This window comes from Solanum lycopersicum, chromosome 12, assembly GCF_036512215.1.
Source record: "Solanum lycopersicum chromosome 12, SLM_r2.1".
Classification (NCBI taxonomy): domain Eukaryota; kingdom Viridiplantae; phylum Streptophyta; class Magnoliopsida; order Solanales; family Solanaceae; genus Solanum; species Solanum lycopersicum.
The window spans coordinates 60674183-60692326 of record NC_090811.1 but is presented as its reverse complement, the minus strand read 5'-3'; the positions used below and the strand labels follow the sequence as shown (position 1 = coordinate 60692326).

The window sequence follows — 18144 nt, the reverse complement described above, 5'->3', positions numbered from 1 at the left end:
TGTACACACTCAAAATTAAAAATCATAGTTATCAATATGCCAAGTTAATTATATTTATATATTATGCCTATATATAATACAACTCAATTATATCAAATCTAATTACACATTCCAAGCTCTTAATAATGTGGAATATAGATTCTTTGATTAATTAATAAAATTAAAAAAAATTAAAATGTGGGATTCCTCATTGTCATTATTTTTCATTTTCCAGAAATAAAATTCAGATTTTACGATATGCTTTGACCAAGTTTAACACTTGTCTTATAAATTGAGGTTTCATATCTCCTTCCTTATTCATATCTTTACTGTTATTTTTCCTTTAATTTTGACCAATCTCGCCCCTGTTATAGATCAGATTTTGTTCCTTTATGGTGTATTTTTTTTCTTTCAAAGATTGTGTTTTGGTGTGTCTCTGTGGTTGTATTATTCTTCAGATAAAAGAATACCTAGGTGGGTTTTGAGGGAATTTTAAAAATAGACCTATTATTGTTGAATAGCCTGGCTATAAACATCAAGATTGTATTTTTTTGTGTGTTGTGGGGTTGAATTTGATTTAGCTCACAGATTGGTAGCTTTTGTGGTTGTTGGATATATTTTTTGTTTTTGAGTGGAAGAACTCAGCAAGAGTAATCAAAGATTGTATTTTGGTTTTGTGGGGTTTGAGGAAAATTGGAAGTTGGTTTTTGTTTGTGGGGTAGATTGATTGACCTTTGGTGTGTTCTGAAGTTGATTTTTGATTCTGATGAAAGAGTACTTTTGTGGGTCGTGAGGGTTGGGTGTTTGTTAATGAGGAAGGGAATCAGCAACAGTATATCAAAGATTGTACTTTTGGTGTTTATTGAAGTTCAGGTTGAAAAAAACATACTTTTAGTGGATTTGAGGGAATCGAAACGTTGTTAGTGTGTGTTGGTGGGGAAAGTTAAGCTACAGTCATCAAAGATTGTTCTTTTGGTGTGTTCTGAAGTTCAGATTGGAAAGAAACATACTTCTTGTGGATTTGAAGGAGTCGAAACTTTGTTGGTTGTGTGTTGGTGGGGGAAAGTTAAGCTACAGTCATCAAAGATTGTTCTTTTGGTGTGTTCTGAAGTTCAGATTGGAAAGAAACATACTTCTTGTGGATTTGAAGGAGTCGAAACTTTGTTGGTTGTGTGTTGGTGGAGGAAAGTTAAGCTACAGTCATCAAAGATTGTTCTTGTGGCGTGTTTTGAAGTTCAGATTGAAAAGAAACATACTTCTTGTGGATTTGAAGGAGTCGAACATTGTTGGTTGTGTGTTGGTGGGGAAAGTTAAGCTACTGTAATCAAAGATTGTTCTTTTGAAGTTCTGATTGAAAAGAAACATACTTCTTGTTGATTTGAAGGAGTCGAAACATTGTTGATTGTGTGTTGGTGGGAAATTTAAGATACAGTAATCAAAGATTGCACTTTTGCGTGTTTTGAAGTTCAGATTTTTTTAAAAAATACATACTTCTTGTGGATTTAAGGGAATCAAAAGGTTGTTTGTTGTGTGTTGGTGGGGCAAAGTTAGCATCAGTCATGTTCTTTGGTGCAGTGGTGTGGGATCCGTGGCTAATTGTTGCTCAAATTGGGTGTATTAATGCTTATACTATTTGATGTTAGGGATATTCTTGGAAATTCTTGTAGGGACTCGTGTTTCTCGAATGAGTCTTGTCTATTTCTTTGATTACGCCACTGTTACTGCTTCAACTGTCACCGGATGGTGCGTCATTGGTTCCTTTCTTCTCAGTTCACTTGCAGGGTGAGTTCTTGTTATGTTCTTTGTGTCTTTGCATGTAAGTTTTTCAATTGCTTGTCAATGCTTTTGTGCTTTAGACTTTGTGATATTTTACCGAGTAATAATGATAAATTGAGTCTTTGTTAATAACTTGTATAAATTGTGTTAGTTTATTCCCCGTTCTGTAAAGTTATTAATTATATTAGCGTGGTGAGAAATTTCTCGCTATAAGCCTGTTCATAAAAAAAGAGAAGATAAATTACAAGCAGTATGCAAAAATAGGAAGTATGCACAATAATATGGTTCTCTACAAATAACACTTAGTCAACTCCATGGTTCACCAAGAAATCAACTACACTTCACAAAATATTGGTCTTCTTCTACTAAAATTCATTTCCCACCCCTTCGAAGGCTCTCATGTGTTCGTTTATTCCTGTTTTTTTTTTGATTTTCAGTTATATTAACTTAGTGAAGAATATAAGTACAAGTAATTAGAAGTGGTCATTCACTGCTGAGTGGTTGTGGTTCTGTTAGATCAAGCAGCATTCCAACCTTTTTTGTTGCAATGACCGGTAGAGGGTTACTTTGCTTATATGCTTCATTTGGGTTGGTTGTTTTATTTGTTATGTTAATGTATTGCTAAATTTTCATATACTCACTCCTAATTGCTACAGGGGAAGTGTGAGAAAGGATATTAATTTATTGATATCTCATTTTTCAAAAACTACCCACCTCTACTCTTTGCTCGATATGAAGTAGAATAAAAATGAAAAATTAGGATAATGGAAGACCTTATTGGCCAAAAACCTGCATGGTCAGACAATATTTGTAGTATATTAGTTTAGGTTAAGGTTCGACTTATAGTACTTCTAGTTTTAGAGTACTTAGTATGATCAAGTCTAAATTATGAACTGCAGATTGGAGTGGGTGGTTTGGATCAAAGGCTGATCCAGGATTTGGATTCATAGAGTGCCAAGTAGACTCATCAATTAAGTCAACTTTAGGCTTCAAATCAAATTGTTCCTCTTTTCGGTCTATATGACAGATCAATGAATAAAATATTTACAGTTATAAGTTGACTATTTATGTATTATATATACTAGAAATTCACATCCTACATTAAATTGAAATCATGAAATGAACAAAGTTAAATTTTTTAATAATATTACCAATATCATAAATATCCATCAATCATTTACAATTGTCTAGGTGAGCTTTCATATTTTGAAATTGATCAATGATTGCATTAGTACTTACGTTTGCAAATATATTATGTTCTATGTAACACATTAAACATTCTTTGAATATTAATCACCAAAGTTATTTTGCATTTCATTTTTATGTGCTTCATGAATGAGAATGCTCTCTCCACACTATATAGTTGTCGTAGCAATAGGTAAAATCAGAGTTAACTTCATAAGTAAATAACATTTTCCAAATCATGAAATCCTTGTAAGTTGGAGAATTTGGGATTTCCACCTCATATATGAATGATAAAAGTATCGAGTTGGTAACTCAAATCTTGAATTTGTTCATTATCAAACTTAACATGTTCAACACTTTGCTAAAGTCTTGATTCTACCTTTATCAAAGTTAGAGAAAGAATTGATCAGATTCAAGCTACCCATCCTAAATAGTAAATAAATATTCACTATATCAACACGATCATTAAGCTCTTGAAGTTGCACATCAATAATAATAAAAAAGACTTCGACGCAAGTGGGTCGAATAACAAACTCCAAAAGACTTACGCTCTTACTTTCTTAGAAAATAAAACTCTTTCAGCTTGGGGAATCAAGATATCACGAATATCATTGAAATCACAAGATGAGGAAGCATCATCCAACAAATATTCTCAATCTTTTCTTCAGAATGTTAAGAAACTCAACGACATTAACTACATTTTGATTTGTTTTCATCATAAAATCTTACACAATTCATTTGACATTGCCAATACTTACAACATCAAGTGAAGCATAGAAACAAATTTAAATGTTTTTAGTTTTTGTCAAAAGATATTCTGCTTAATTTTTATCACTTGAGGTGGAATCCTCATATTCAATCATTTCGAGCACATGAATAATATTATGAGATGATAACAATAAAGTTATCTAAAGTTTTGAAATGTGATCTCAAAACAAGTACCAGTTTGAACTTCACCTGATTGAAGTAATTGCTCTAACTTTTTCAGCTTGGTGATGACAAAGTAAATCTCTATGCTTGAAAGATCCTTCAATAACATCTAATACATTAATAACATGTTTAAAAAAGTCTTCAGAATTCGAATATTTTTTAGCAATAACTACAAGTGTTAGTTGCAATTGATGAGCAAAACAATGAATGTAATATGCCATGGACTATCTTTCTTAATCAAAGTTTTAAGACCATTTATCTCTCTCTTCATAATACTAGCTCTATCATAACCTTGTCCTGGTTGGATAGACTTAGTGAGTGATAGGAAAGTAAAGAAATAAATTTCTTTCTTCAATGAGCATGCCGAGACAAACCATCATTCTACTTCTTCACTATTCTTATCAACATACTGTAAAATAAGAGCCATTTAAAACACATGCAACATCTGTTAGAATTCTAATACTTGAAATCTTAATCACTCAAAGATATAATCTTCACCTCAACAATTCCAAGTCGTGAAATGGCAATTTATAGACATCTCACGCAAAGAACAAATGACTCTTGCTTTGCGGTATGTTGAGAAGACTGGTGAAGTAGTAAACTTGATTTATTGGTCTTATCCATGTTAGTGATACAATGTCCTGCTCATTGAAAAAAAAATATTCTTTGCTTTTCAAACACTCACTAAGTTTATCCATATTACGTGGACAAAATTATGATGGAGTTAGTAATATGAGGGAAGAGATAAAAGGTCTCAAAACTTTGATTATGAAAAATACTACATCTACATATTACATTCGTTGTTTTTCTCATCAATTACAATTAATATTTATAGCTATTGGTAAAAAACATTGGATGTTTAAGACTTTTTTGATCATGTTTGAATGTTGTTAGAGATTCTTTCAAGTGTTGAGATTTACTCCATCATTACTAAGCTGAAAAGTTAAAGTAATTACTTGTTCATATTAGTCAAGGATTACAACAAGAATGAAGGTTCTAAAAACAAGGTGATACTTGTGAGGATTACATTTCAAAATTTTACATAACTTTGTAGTTATTTCTCATGTATTGAACATGAAGGTTCCATCTCAAGTGATGAAAATCAAGCGGAAAATCTTTTGACAAAAAATAAACAATCAACTTTTGTTTTTATGCTTCATTTGATATTGAAAGTGTTGGTGATGTCAAATTGGTCTCACAATATTGTACAAAAAAAAAATCAAGATATTGTTATTGTTATAAAATTTCTTAATGCTACAAGAAAAGATCGCAAGATATGAGGGAAATTGGATGAAAATCTTTGTTGGATGATGTTTCCTCATTTTGTGATTCACATGCTATTTTGATTCCCAAGTTGGACGAATCTTATTTTTTTGAAAAGTCAAAGCGTAAGTCTCCGAGTGTTTGTTATTCACACAACTTGCATATTGAAGCCTTTCTTGTTGTCATTAATGTGAACTTCAAGATCTTAATGATTATTTTGATGTTGTGAATATTGATTTGCTTCTTGGGATGAGTAGCTTGAATTCGACCAATTTTTTCTCTAACTTTGACAATGATAGAACCAAAACTTTATTGAAGTGTTATCCAGGTGAATTTGATAATGGACAGATTTGAGATTTGAGTTACCAACTCGATACATTTATTATTCATATGCAAGGTGGTAATCCCAAGTTCTCCAACTTGCAATGAATTTGTGACAAAGGGTTGAGGCAAATCTTGTAAGTTGACTCTGATTTTATTTGTTCCTATAAGTGTAGAGAGAACATTCTCATCCATGAAACACATAAAAATGAAGTACGAATTAGCATTGGTAATTAATATTTAAATGATTATTTAGTGTATTACATTAAAGTGTAACGTATTTGCAAATGTAAGTAATGATGTCATTATTGGCCGATTTCAATATACAAAACTCGTTGAGGACAATGGTGAATGAATGATGGATATTTATGATAATACATATTAGTAATATAATTGAAAGTTTTAACTTTGTTCACGTCATTATTTCAGTTGAATGTGGGGTGTGAATTTGTTATATACTTAAATTATCATCTTATTACTATTTTAATGATTGATTTGTCAAATAGACAACTAATTCGATCTGAAGCCTAAAGTTGATAAGATTGATCAGTCTACTTGCCACTCAGAGACTCCAAATCCTAGATCTGCCGCTAGTTCTATTTGCCAAATATAATTTGGTGGAAACAGGGAAGAGGGAGCTTGTTATGTAAGAAAAGACAACAAATGCAATGCCAGATAAGGCCAAAAACATTAGTGAAGAATGAATTACTTTTTTTTTTTACCTTTCCTCCCTAGTTCTGAACTCTTTTCCTTTCTGGGATAAGATAATGAGATAAATACTCCATAATTATGTAATTATGTGACGCTTTTATTTCCCTTGCACATGTTGTTCACAGTTGAGAAAAATACTAACCTGTGAAAAGCTTCCAAATTTCCAGAGAATTTGATTGACCTGCTTGATTGAATTTCCTATGTCTTATTCCCCAACACAGAGCTGGCATTTTACTCTATTTGATTGAGAGGGCAAAGAAGTGCCTAGATTTTTCTGCAACACTCTACATCATCCATCTTTTTATATGCATTGTCTATGGTGGTTGGCCTTCCTCATTAACATGGTGGATTGTGAATGTTACTGGGCTTGCTGTGATGGCATTGTTAGGTGAATATTTGTGTATAAAACGTGAATTACGAGAAATTCCCATTACAAGATACCGATCAAGTAAGCTCCTTTATTATTTTGCGATGGTCTCTTTCTGTCTTGTTGGCGTATGTATGATCACTTCGGTTGGGTGTTTTTCAGCTATTCTAATGATTTTTCCTTAGGATCTATGATTATTGCATCTTCTTAATTATGATGTGAATTGGAATTCTGTAGATGTTCTCTGTCCATTCTAGTCTGTAGGCTGTAGCTATCTTTTTTTTTAATCTATATATTTGATTTTGCATCTATATATTGAACCATATTTTACCTCACTTGTGAGATTTCACTGGGTATATTGTTGTTGTATATTGAACCATACTGGTAGTTTTCTAAATTTCTCTTTTCTATGGTGCTTTGGCCACAGCTTGTCATAGCTATTAGTGGTGGCATGTATGAACCTTCTGAACTTTACTCGAGTTTTTTTTGACTTAACAAAATGTTTTGGAATTTATATATATTTGATACAACTTAGTAGTTATATGTGCTGTGTTCAAGGTAATGAACAAAAATTAGAGCAGTAGATGGAGTTGCAAATTTGTCATTATTACCACAAGCATGACAAAAATGGAAGTCAGGGAGAGGGAGTCAGAATCTCAAGAAACTGATGGGAGTTAATGGGATTAAAGTGCAGAATATTGTTCAGAGACCTCGAGGTTGACTTTTCCTTGAGCACCATGTCTCTTTCCTACATGAAGTAAAGTGTCTTTCTTCCACTTGCTGGTCCTTATTAACTGAGGTTTGTCATTGTCAGCATCATGGAGATTAAGTTTCAATGGATAAAGAGGGATCCCTAGATACCATGTCACCGTGGGAGAGTTTAAATTGAGTAATGCTAACTATTCCATTATTCAAACAAACTCTTTGATGACTTATTGGCTGCTTGTTTGAGGAGTAAGTTTCACAAAGACGGAGCAGATTTTTTGACAGTAACTCATGGAGTAATAAATTATATAGTGTTTGTTCAAATTGTACCAGATGTTTGGGATTTCTTTTGATTGTGTCCTTGATATTACAAAAAAAGTCTAAATTTCATCCTTCACATTATGAATTAGTTGATGTCATTCCTAGTATTTGGAAAATATGTCTTGCATACCATTAGCTATATGCTCCTACCTATTTTGCCAAAGCTGCATCTTTGAGTGTTTTAGCTGAGCCACATCCTTGCAGTATCAATGCGGTAAGGGAGACATTTTTAGGACAACTTTTAAGTCTTCCTGTAATTTGGTCAAACTTCTTTTTCTGTGAGGTAAACGTTGTGTTAAAGCAACTCAACCTCCCCCCCAGTGCCTAATATATCTTCATAACCCCCTCTTTAGAAGTTTAAGGTAGATTCTTCGTAGAACTCAAGGTAAAGTACTATCTAATTTAAGTCAGAAGAGGACTTTGCCCTCAGTATGCTGAGAATCCATATTTTCTTAGCAAAAGAATGACGAGCTTGAACCAAAGAAGGATTTGAGGGTTTAGTTTACTGGAAGCCATGTTTATTTCTAAATACCTACCACTTCAACCTTAAAAAAGAAAAAGAAAGAAAGAGTCAACTAGATTTTAAGAGAAAACACAGTTTCTTAAAAAATGACCTTTTTGTCGTGCTTGAATCACGTCTCGGAAAATATTACTAGTGCGGACAAACGTATACTTATCTTAAATTGTAGGAAAGGAAGACATTAGGAATACCTGCAACAAAATTGAAATCAATCCATTGTTGTGGAAATTAAAGATGGATCCTTTTCCTTATGCTTTGACACTCCTCTTTACTTCTCTGGTTTTGCTTTCCCCTTTTTCCTTTTCTTTTCTCTTCTTTGAATATTGTCTAGTACTTTAGTTGGACGCTTCTGTTCTTCTCTGTGTTAGTATATCACTTCACCCCATGATTATGAAAACTTCAAATCCTTTTAGAGACTTGGAGACTCATCACAAAATGACTAATGAAATATTTACATGCATAGTATTCAAAGTCTACGTGTTACATATTATATATAAATTCTATATAGCCGTGTATTTCTGCTAGTTCAACTAATTCAAAATTCATCTTATGTAGGTGTTTGACTAAGTAGATGTTCAACAGCAAACAACATTTTTCCTTCTTTGACTCCACTATTTTGAGAAGATTTAAAGAGTCTCTATGCAATTTATTTCTCTTGCCTGTGGCAATGACATACTAAGGACTGCTCGGTAATTGCCAAATCCACAGAGAAAACAAGCTAAGCAGCTGAGTTATTAGGTGATTTCTTTTCAATCTGAGGAAACTTTGAAAGAAAGTATAGCAACTTTAATTTGGATCTTCGTTGTTGCCAAGCTACTTGTATATTAAGTTATTTAGTCATGATTGATCATTTGCCAAGTTGCATGCATTGTTTTGCAGCCAATCTTCTGATCATAAGTTAGAAGTACTTTGATCCTACTTGTTCCTGCCGGGTTGTCTTTCCTTGTGTTTGAACCAGGATAATACAAATGGTTGAAGAATTTGTTTGAGTTACTAATATATCAGAATTTCAGAAAATCTTCCAGGTTCTGAATAGGAGAAAAAGTTAGTCAAGTTGCTAAATGTAAATTTTATGAAGTTCTATTTAGAACATGTAGAACGAAAAGCGTTTTTTCCCCCAATGTTTTAAAGTGTAGAAAGAGACAGTAAAAACATTTCATCTTCCTTGATAATGAATGAAGAGAAAAAGTCGAAGGTACTTGTTCAAATCAAGTTTTAGAATCTCTTTTTTCCTTTTCCTCACGAATCTGTTTATCTTCATTGGTGATGTATGGTTATAATGACACAGTATTTTGTGCTGTTTTATAACAATGGAACGTCAATTATTTGACGTTTACTAGCACATATAAGTTTGGTATAGAATGGGAAACATGGTTAGTGAGGATTCATTTAGTTGATTCTAACTTGTTTGGGATTGAGACTTGTTTATATTGTTCGAGATTGAGAGAAAAACAATGAAATCACTTGACCATGATGATGCACACATTATAGGTTTAGTCGATGAACTTCTCTCCAACGTTACAATTTTCAAAAATTTCAGAAAGACTTGTTGGGAATCGCTGATTGAGTCGATTCAACCAGGAAAGACATGGGACTTCTGAATGTTGCTTGGACTGAGGTAAGTAAAGACTGGCTAGTTACATAGTTAAGTAGGGTAATACCCAAGGACTACAGTGAATTGAAATTCATGCATTGACTCAGATTTGAACTAAACTCTTACATAAAAAAACTTCAACCAAGGATCTGATATTATTAACTTTCCAAAACTTGAGTTGTAGTAGTATCATCACATGCCATTTCAACTTTATCTTATATTGGCAATTCAGTTTCAGTCTTCCACAAAGATGAGATATCAGCCACAGCTTCAGAAACTGTTAGATATATTCCATTTAATCCAAAGCCCTCAAGAGCATTAGATTCATGTAGTTTTTCCATAACATTCCCACCTGGATTTGCCAGCACAAGCTGAAAACAAACACACAAAAACAGAAAACAAATTTTGTTAGAAAATTTTTGACTTATGAAGGGAGGAACCACAAGAGCATCTTTGATATGACTGATGTTTTTACCTTAAGAGATCGTTTGTCCAGCGTCTTTCTTAGTTCACATATTGTGTCGATGCCACTTGAGTCTATGGACGACACAGCTGGTAAACAAAGATGGTGTTTTGTTACTCAACATGTTACAGATACAGACTATCAGCAAATTTCTCTTCTGTTTTTCTCTTTAACTGACCTGTCATGTCGATAATTACACATTTGATTGCAGTTTCTTGGTTGGTTTCTATCCTCTCTTCCTCTTCGCGTATCCATCTCAATATCCTGTAGTTAACAAAATGGAATCCCAAGTAAATGTAACTGTGAAATGAATACAGAATGTGCAGCCTTTGTTAGTAACTAACCTTTCTTGTAAGTAGGTAGAATTTGCAAAGTAGATAGGAGCTTCTACAGCTAGGATCAGGAAAGAAGGAATTCTAACAGCTGTTCTATATCTGTTCATGTTTTGATATACTTGAGTTCCAGGAATATTGCCCAAAACACCAGTATTTGGCCTTGTAACATGCAACAAGATCTTAAAAACTGAAACTCCAACCTAAAATTTCATGACCAAAAACCAGAAAATATTAGTTAGGTAAGATCAGAAGGACTTAAAATGTGAAACTTTCGAGGGGATGCTTACTGCAATGGCTAGGCCGAGAGGTACTGAGATGAAAAGAACACCAAAAAACGAACACAAGCAAGCTAAGAAATCGAGCTTGTCAACTTTCCATAACCGTAATGCAGCCTGATAATCGATTAGGCCAATCACTGCTGTTATGATGATTGCTGCCAGGATGACAATGGGAGTGTAATAGAACAGTGGCATTAGAAACAGCAGGGTGATTAACACAGCTGTTGCCATTATTATGTTTGAAACAACCGTTTGTGCCCCAGCGTTGTAATTTACTGCTGATCGAGAAAAGGATCCTGTAGAAGTAAAACTTATCTAGGTAAAAAAGGAGAGAAAATCTTACTTGTACATATAAAATAGCTAAAACCACAGGCCAATAACGCCAAAGAAAGAGATCCCTTGGCGTAAGTTTTCTTTTTTTTTTTTGTAAATGCACTTGTTTAAATTTCTGGCTCGGACACTGAATGAGGTAGGTACCTGTTGTAACATAGCAAGAAGAACAGGATCCAGCCATGTTCATTAGTCCAATAGCCATCATTTCTTTGTTTCCATCAACTTGGTAATTCTTCAAAGCAGCAAATGTCCTTCCTACTGCAATCCCTTCCTGTAAGTCCATGAAAACGTTGATCACGAACCACATCTTCACAATTCCTATGACCAATCACTTGTAATAGATAAAACAACTTACTGTGAGTGCTAAGATCCCAGATACAATGCCAGTTTTGATGGCAAGTGGCAGGTAAGGACCACTCAGATATAACATGTTCATTGAGGGTGGATTTAGACCCTTTGGCAGATGTCCGATCTGCAATAACTCAAAGTTATTTCCAGTTTTATTCTGCTTAAAACTTATGTATGAACGTTAAGTTGATGCATTTTACTTACAGTTTGAATCCCATGAGCTTTCGACTTAAGGCAGGCAACTACAAGAGTTGATAGAACAACCGAGGCCAACGGAGATGCTGCTGAAAGCCAGAAAAATTTCGGATTCCTGGTGCTCTGAAATCAGAAAAGAAGATTCAACAACGTCAAAATTCAGAATGTCGGTATGTTTTCTTTTTCTGTACATAAACCAAACAAATACATACGATTTGCCTTGTTGTTAGCAGGAACGCGAGGAAACAAATGCCCATAACTATGGTTTGCCAAGACCACTGCATAGAGATATAGAAGATTAAAATTTCAACTTATTGACCAGACAAAGATTGTTGCTTTTTTCGACAATCTTATAAACTCAGATATATAGATGCTTCTTCTTACTTCGTCTTTGTGCTGGAAAGCAGAAGACAATACAGGAACTATTTGCATCTTGCTTGTGAAATGGACCATTCCTAGCAACCCTTTCAGTTGTTGCAACGAAACTATGACTGCTGCACCAGCCATGAACCCGACTAACGTTGCCTTAGATAGAAAATCGATGATAAATCCCAACCTACAAACGTTTAAACTATCTGAGTTCTAACATAATTTGTAAACACAAAGTTCTAACATTCATTTTTCACAGATTCCTTATTAGTATACTTACGCTAGAATGAATGGACTTGCATACAGTGGAAATGATATATCAAGGATTCATAAAGCCGACTCACAACTTGTTTAGAATTAAGACAATTCAACTCAATATCACCATATCTATATGGCTAAAGACGGAGATTAACTCATTAACTCGTCTATAGTCCTACAAAGGTAGATGTAAAGTTTGCGTACATCTTATCCTTCTCAGATTCACTTGTGAGATTACACCGGATATGTTATTGTTCTTAAAACTCGGAATCTTTGTTATTTCATAGTGCACAAAGCTCCACTCCTTTTCTTTTTGTTGCTTTTATTAGTGCAATATCTCTAAATGATTCTTCTTTCTAATACTTGTTTCCACTTGGTCATTAGAATTATTCTCCCTTTTTTTTAAGCCATTAAAAAGTCCAAATTAACAAAAAGAAAATTGTGTTTTTCAAGGGGACGAAAAGGATTTAAGTTATATACACTAACAATTACCTGAAAAATCCGAGTGAAGCCTGAAAGACTCCAGCAAAAAGTGTAGCTGTAAAAGCCAATTGTAGGTAAAGAATTGGTTGTTCAGTGTAAGAAACAACTTCACTTAGCATTGTGCCCATAACAAGTGATGCAATTGAAACTGGACCAACTGCTAAGTGTCTTGAACTTCCCAAAACTGAATAAATCAATGGTGGCACAAAGCTTGAATCTGCATTATTAGATTGAACATAATATTATTATTACAGTGACGGAGCCAGAATTTTATGAATTATATATATATATAGTGATGGTCTGTCCAAAACTATAAGTGCAATAATGTTTTGTATCCATTGATATTAATATCTTGCATGTCTCTGCCTTCAATTAATAGAACAAGTGTAGAATCCACTTTTAAAATATTTCATAAATCTAACAAAGCTCATTTCTTTTATAAATTTGTTTTTAGTTTATATCCTTTTTACAAAAGATCTAAAGGCAATTTTTTTAAAAACAATTTATAAAGGCTAATTTCACCAATCTCCCAAACACTACTAAAAATCACAATTTTTCCACAGGAAAATATTTGGAGGCTTTTTACTAGATATTTTGATTGAATGAGTGAAAAAAAATATGTTTTCATATGAAAATTATGAAAGTATCTCACTATATCTGTGAGAATTTGTTCCCACCATCTTTTTTGCTGTAAGAAATAAGTGGAAAAATTATGTTTTATTGCATAAATTTCTTAGTAATTTGTGATTAAAAAAAAAGCTTTTGTTTTAGTTGTGAAACTAATTAAAAGTTGATATCAAATGTAGTTATATTTTGTCTAATTTAATTCCAATACAACTAAAATCCCATTATCATGGTGAAAAAATGTTACACTAAATTCTATAATCATACAAATTCTATAAATTAAATACTAAACAAAATAAAAAAGAATTGTAGGGAACTTACATAATCCAACAATAGGTGGCAAATTAGCAAGTTTAGCATAGCTAATTCCTTGTGGTATAGCAAGACTAGCAATGGTAAGTCCAGATATGATATCAGGCCTTAACAACTTGAGATTATACTGAGGGCCCCACTCAAAAACAGGAAAAAAAAATTGTAATCCCAAATACAATTTCATCAAACATGTTTGATTCTTGAACTTATGAAGTGGATCATCTGGGAAAAACACTTCTAACAACCTATGTCTTAGTTTCTCAAGTGTTGTTTTGTGTGGTGGCAAACAAACTCTATGCACTTCAAGTGGTGCTACATCGTGATGATTTGATATTGGTAATTCAAAACCCTCTTCATTGCATGCATGTGTTGACAAATCTTCCACTCTATTTGAACTTAGTACCATATTATAATAAGAGGTTTTCGATATGATATCAATCAACCAAGTTCAGATATCGAGATCAGACTCACAAATGAATAGGAAGCGAAGAGAAGGTCTTTAAGACTAAGTTGGGAGAGTGGTAGAGAGGTAGTTGTTTGTTGGTAAATGGAGAAGGACACTTACCATCCTTTTATAGGGACAACATTAACTATCACAATCCCCAAACAAAAAAAAATAAGAAAGGTGGTGGCAACTTTCAGAGGACAAGATTATTTTGGTTTTTGTTTTCTAATGTTACAAAAAGAAAAAAAAAATATGGGACGTTTTAACAAAATTTCATATTGATAGCTTGAAAAAAGAAAATAATATTGAATATTTTTTAAGGGGTCTCTTATGAAATATTGATACCCCTCAACGCTTTCTGAATAGAGCCTCAAATGAGGGGTTTGCTCACATAGTGTTTATTCGAAAGGTAGAGACTGTGACAGAAATTGTAGGACCGTGAATGGATTATCCTGAGGTTCTAAAAAAAAATCTTTGTAAATAAATAATTTCAAAATTAACTAATACTTTTAACCAAACATAGAATAAAATAATTTTATACTTTATTTCGAGATTACTGTCCCCTCTCCCATGTATCAAAAGAACCCTAAATGATGTGAAGTATTTTTTTTTCTTTTGGAGAAAACACACATGGCTAGCCTGACAACAATAAGGGTTGTGCTGTAACAACATTCAGAGGACAAGATTTTTTTGGTTTTTGTTTTCTGATGCTACAAAAGAAACCTAAAATTTGATGCTCAAAAAAAATATATTATGATTTCAAATATATGAATTCTATTGGGACAATAATTCTAGGAAAAATCCTTTTGGTCAGAATCGCAGGATAATATATTTCATATTATGTTATTTTATTTTATTTTGAAATTTTTACTTTTTTAATTTTAATATTTTTAAATAAAAATGAAAAAAAATTAATTAATTTTAAAATTTAAAAATAATATAGACTTTTTAAATATTTGAATATATTTTTCTTAAAAATATAACCCTTATCCCATAAAACAAACGCCAAAATTATAATTGTTTAAGTGGTGGGATAAGAATTATATATAAAAAGATCGAAGATGGAAATGACATTTATGTTAAGAATTAATTAAGATGGAATATTTATTTGGTGTCCAGGGCATGACCAATAAATATTTTAGTATGTCCTTGTGCTAACTTTTCTATTATATACATATATAATCATTATTATAAAAAAAATGTTTTTATTTCTTTTTTTCTTCTTAATATGCGTAATGTTTTCCCTCTTAACATTTTTTTAAAACACTATGAGTTGGGGGAAGAATTTTAAATCATAGATATTGATATAGCACTGATTTTAAGCCATATTATAAATCAAACACTTATATCAAGCCTAAGTTCCAAAAAATATGGTACAAGTGTTTGATCGGTGGAATAAAGATAATAATTCTGCGATAAAATATGAGATTATTTGTTTATGGATATTAGTCTCAAATTTATTTCACTATTTGTATTAAAATAATTGAATTGTTTAATCTCATAAAATATTTTGATCCATATGATATTCTTATTTATCACATTCCACCAATCAAACCATCGTTTAAAATAATTCAAAATTCACAATGTGGAAAAATGGTTGAATTAATGACATCGTGAGAGTTCCATACTCTTTTTTTCTACCTCTTAGGAAAGATGAACTTTTATATCATTTAAATCCAAATAAATTATTAGGAGTAAAAAATATGTTAATTGTAATTTATTTTCAAATAAAAAGACAATCATCCATTTTAGAATGGACTAAAAAAGTGTCCTCTAAAAATAGGTTAGTGGGAGTACTATATATTAGTTGAGTGAGAATATAAAGAGAATATTCTATTTATAGTGAAAAGTGCACCAAGACATATTTGTTTGACTAATTAATTAACGGATATGGATTAATTAATAGTAATGTTGAAATTTCTATTCCACCAACTTTAAAACATGTTCAAAATTAGTGCTATTGTAAAATTGAAGTTTGCCATGTTTGATCACGAGTTTATTCTAATACATTTTTTTTTTTGTATTCAGACATAATTAAAATATAAATAATTTTTTTTGGGTCTGGCTCTAACTCGTATATGTAGACGAGGACTCTTATAATCATAAATAACAATAATTATATACCATCATACATTTTTTTATTTCTTTGAAGATTCATAATGTATCATGTGTTCGCAATCTAACTGCCAACTAAAATTAAAAATGAAATAGACTTCAAAAATTAATCGAGAAAAAAATCGCACTATAAATAATGATACTCCCAATAACAATAATATATATGTAGTCCAAGTCAGCGTGGCACCAACCACATACAAATAAACCTTTAGATTGTTTAGCTGATCTTTTCATATGATACAATTATTTGAATCGTTGAATTTACCACAAGTGTAATTATTATATTTATATTCCATTTTTTATGTTCTCTTTTTGTCGAATCAAATTGACCAAATAACACATGCCATTAATAATCAATATGTTTGAATTAAACACATGTATATTAAACGAGAGAAAAATATTGAACTAGAGCACCACATTCATTATGAGGAATCTCAGAAAATCTCTTTAATTAAAAAAAAAAAATAGGCAAAAAACAAGGATTAATTGAACTTGATCATGATAGGTAAACTCGAGTAAAGAATCCTGGATGGTCATACAACTTTTGAAATTGTAATTTCACTTTTTCTTTCTTTGAAATTCAAAGATAATAGCGAAAATCAAGACCGTTTCAATAAGTTTGAGGTTTAAATTTAAATTTCATAAATATGTATTATTTTTTTAGTTGTTGTCATATGTAAATTGAATAATTATAACTTACTTAATGTAATCTTCTACAACTGAAATTTCGAGAAGGTAGGATTTTTTTTTAATTAAAGGACTGAGAAGGTAGGATATACACACACCTTATGAATAATGTAAGCAAAAAAAATTTCAAGAGAGAAAATATAATATAAAAGTTAGAATAATAAAACCTGACTAATTTTTAAAAAAAATTATATAATGACATTGATATAGTTACATTGAATTTGATAAGTTGATATAATGATATTAAAATAATATTAATTTGTTGTGGTGCTTGAAATTTAAAAAATATACAAAAAATATTAATTTTCGTAAACACACACCAACAGATTTGTATAACGCAAAAGGTTTGTTCTTTTGGTGGACTTCAGAATATTTAATAATGAGAGAATAAAAATAAAAAAGAGAGTAAAAAAGATAAATTTAAAAATCATAATATGGGGTCATGAGATATAAATAAGTCAGAAAGATAGATAGTCACGTAAGAAAAGATGCTACAATTAACTAAACAATTTTTCGTTTCTCAATTATTACAACGAGCTTCGCATAAAATAAACAACTATTATTTTATTTTCTATCCAAAAAAAATCTTTTCAAATAATCTAATACTAAATATTAATTAATAGAAATAGTTACAAGGTAAGTAGATACGTCAATTATTGATTTTTTAATGAATATATCAAGTATAAAAATATGACAAGTAAAATTGCACGGAAGGAGCAAATTAAGATGGCGGCTAATATAATGCAAAACATGTGTGTATGAACTATACATTATTCAAGCTAGAATCCAACTATATGCTTAGAAATCAATGTAACGCTTTATTCGAACACAATCACTAAAATTCTAAGTTGTTATAATAGATTATAATTTACTTCATTTTCTATATCAAACACAAATAAAACTATTATAAAGAGTCAAATATTATTGTGAAATATGTTGATCAAAGTTAACTATGAATGAAGAGAAAACTAATTACAAAATTTTGGAATTTGGCAATGGAATTTGATTTTCACCACCAATAAAAATGGAATAGAAAAGGCAAATCGAGCACCTAATTGCAACCGTCCAAATTATGCTAATCTTGGTAGATTCCATGCAACTTTCAATTTGGTGAAACTCCTTTTTATTTTTTCCAAATTTTATTGCTTCCTTTTTATTTAGTTTAATTTTGCAAGTGTCATGTAAAAGTAAGTGTTCATATACTATATGTGACCCCCTTGAAAAGAC

The 18144-nt window shown here is 31.6% G+C and overlaps 1 protein-coding gene and 1 pseudogene across 1 annotated transcript; one reads left to right on the top strand and one right to left on the bottom strand.

The window, feature by feature from the left end:
- The first annotated feature begins 1538 nt into the window (after positions 1-1538).
- LOC101265316 (uncharacterized) lies at positions 1539-9095 on the top strand (annotated as a pseudogene).
- Positions 9096-9570: 475 nt separating this feature from the next.
- On the bottom strand, positions 9571-16689 carry LOC101265010 (probable sulfate transporter 3.4). Its single transcript, XM_004252283.5, has 12 exons — positions 13680-16689; positions 12744-12951; positions 12009-12180; positions 11837-11902; positions 11634-11747; positions 11437-11553; positions 11226-11352; positions 10758-11044; positions 10480-10670; positions 10314-10399; positions 10148-10224; positions 9571-10043 (listed from the first exon to the last, which is right to left on the bottom strand). Exons 1-12 carry the CDS (start codon positions 14074-14076, stop codon positions 9888-9890), a joined length of 1998 nt encoding a protein of 665 aa, XP_004252331.1. The 5' UTR covers positions 14077-16689; the 3' UTR covers positions 9571-9887.
- Positions 16690-18144: the final 1455 nt, after the last annotated feature.

Excerpts from the sequence above, each read along its gene's own strand:
- LOC101265010 (XM_004252283.5), bottom strand. The coding sequence starts at position 14,076 with ATGGTACTAAGTTCAAATAGAGTGGAAGATTTGTCAACACATGCATGC. Across the intron at positions 12,181-12,743 it reads GCTTCACTCGGATTTTTCAG|GTTGGGATTTATCATCGATT; the intron begins GTAATTGTTAGT and ends AAACGTTTGTAG. Across the intron at positions 10,225-10,313 it reads TGTAATTATCGACATGACAG|CTGTGTCGTCCATAGACTCA; the intron begins GTCAGTTAAAGA and ends TTTGTTTACCAG.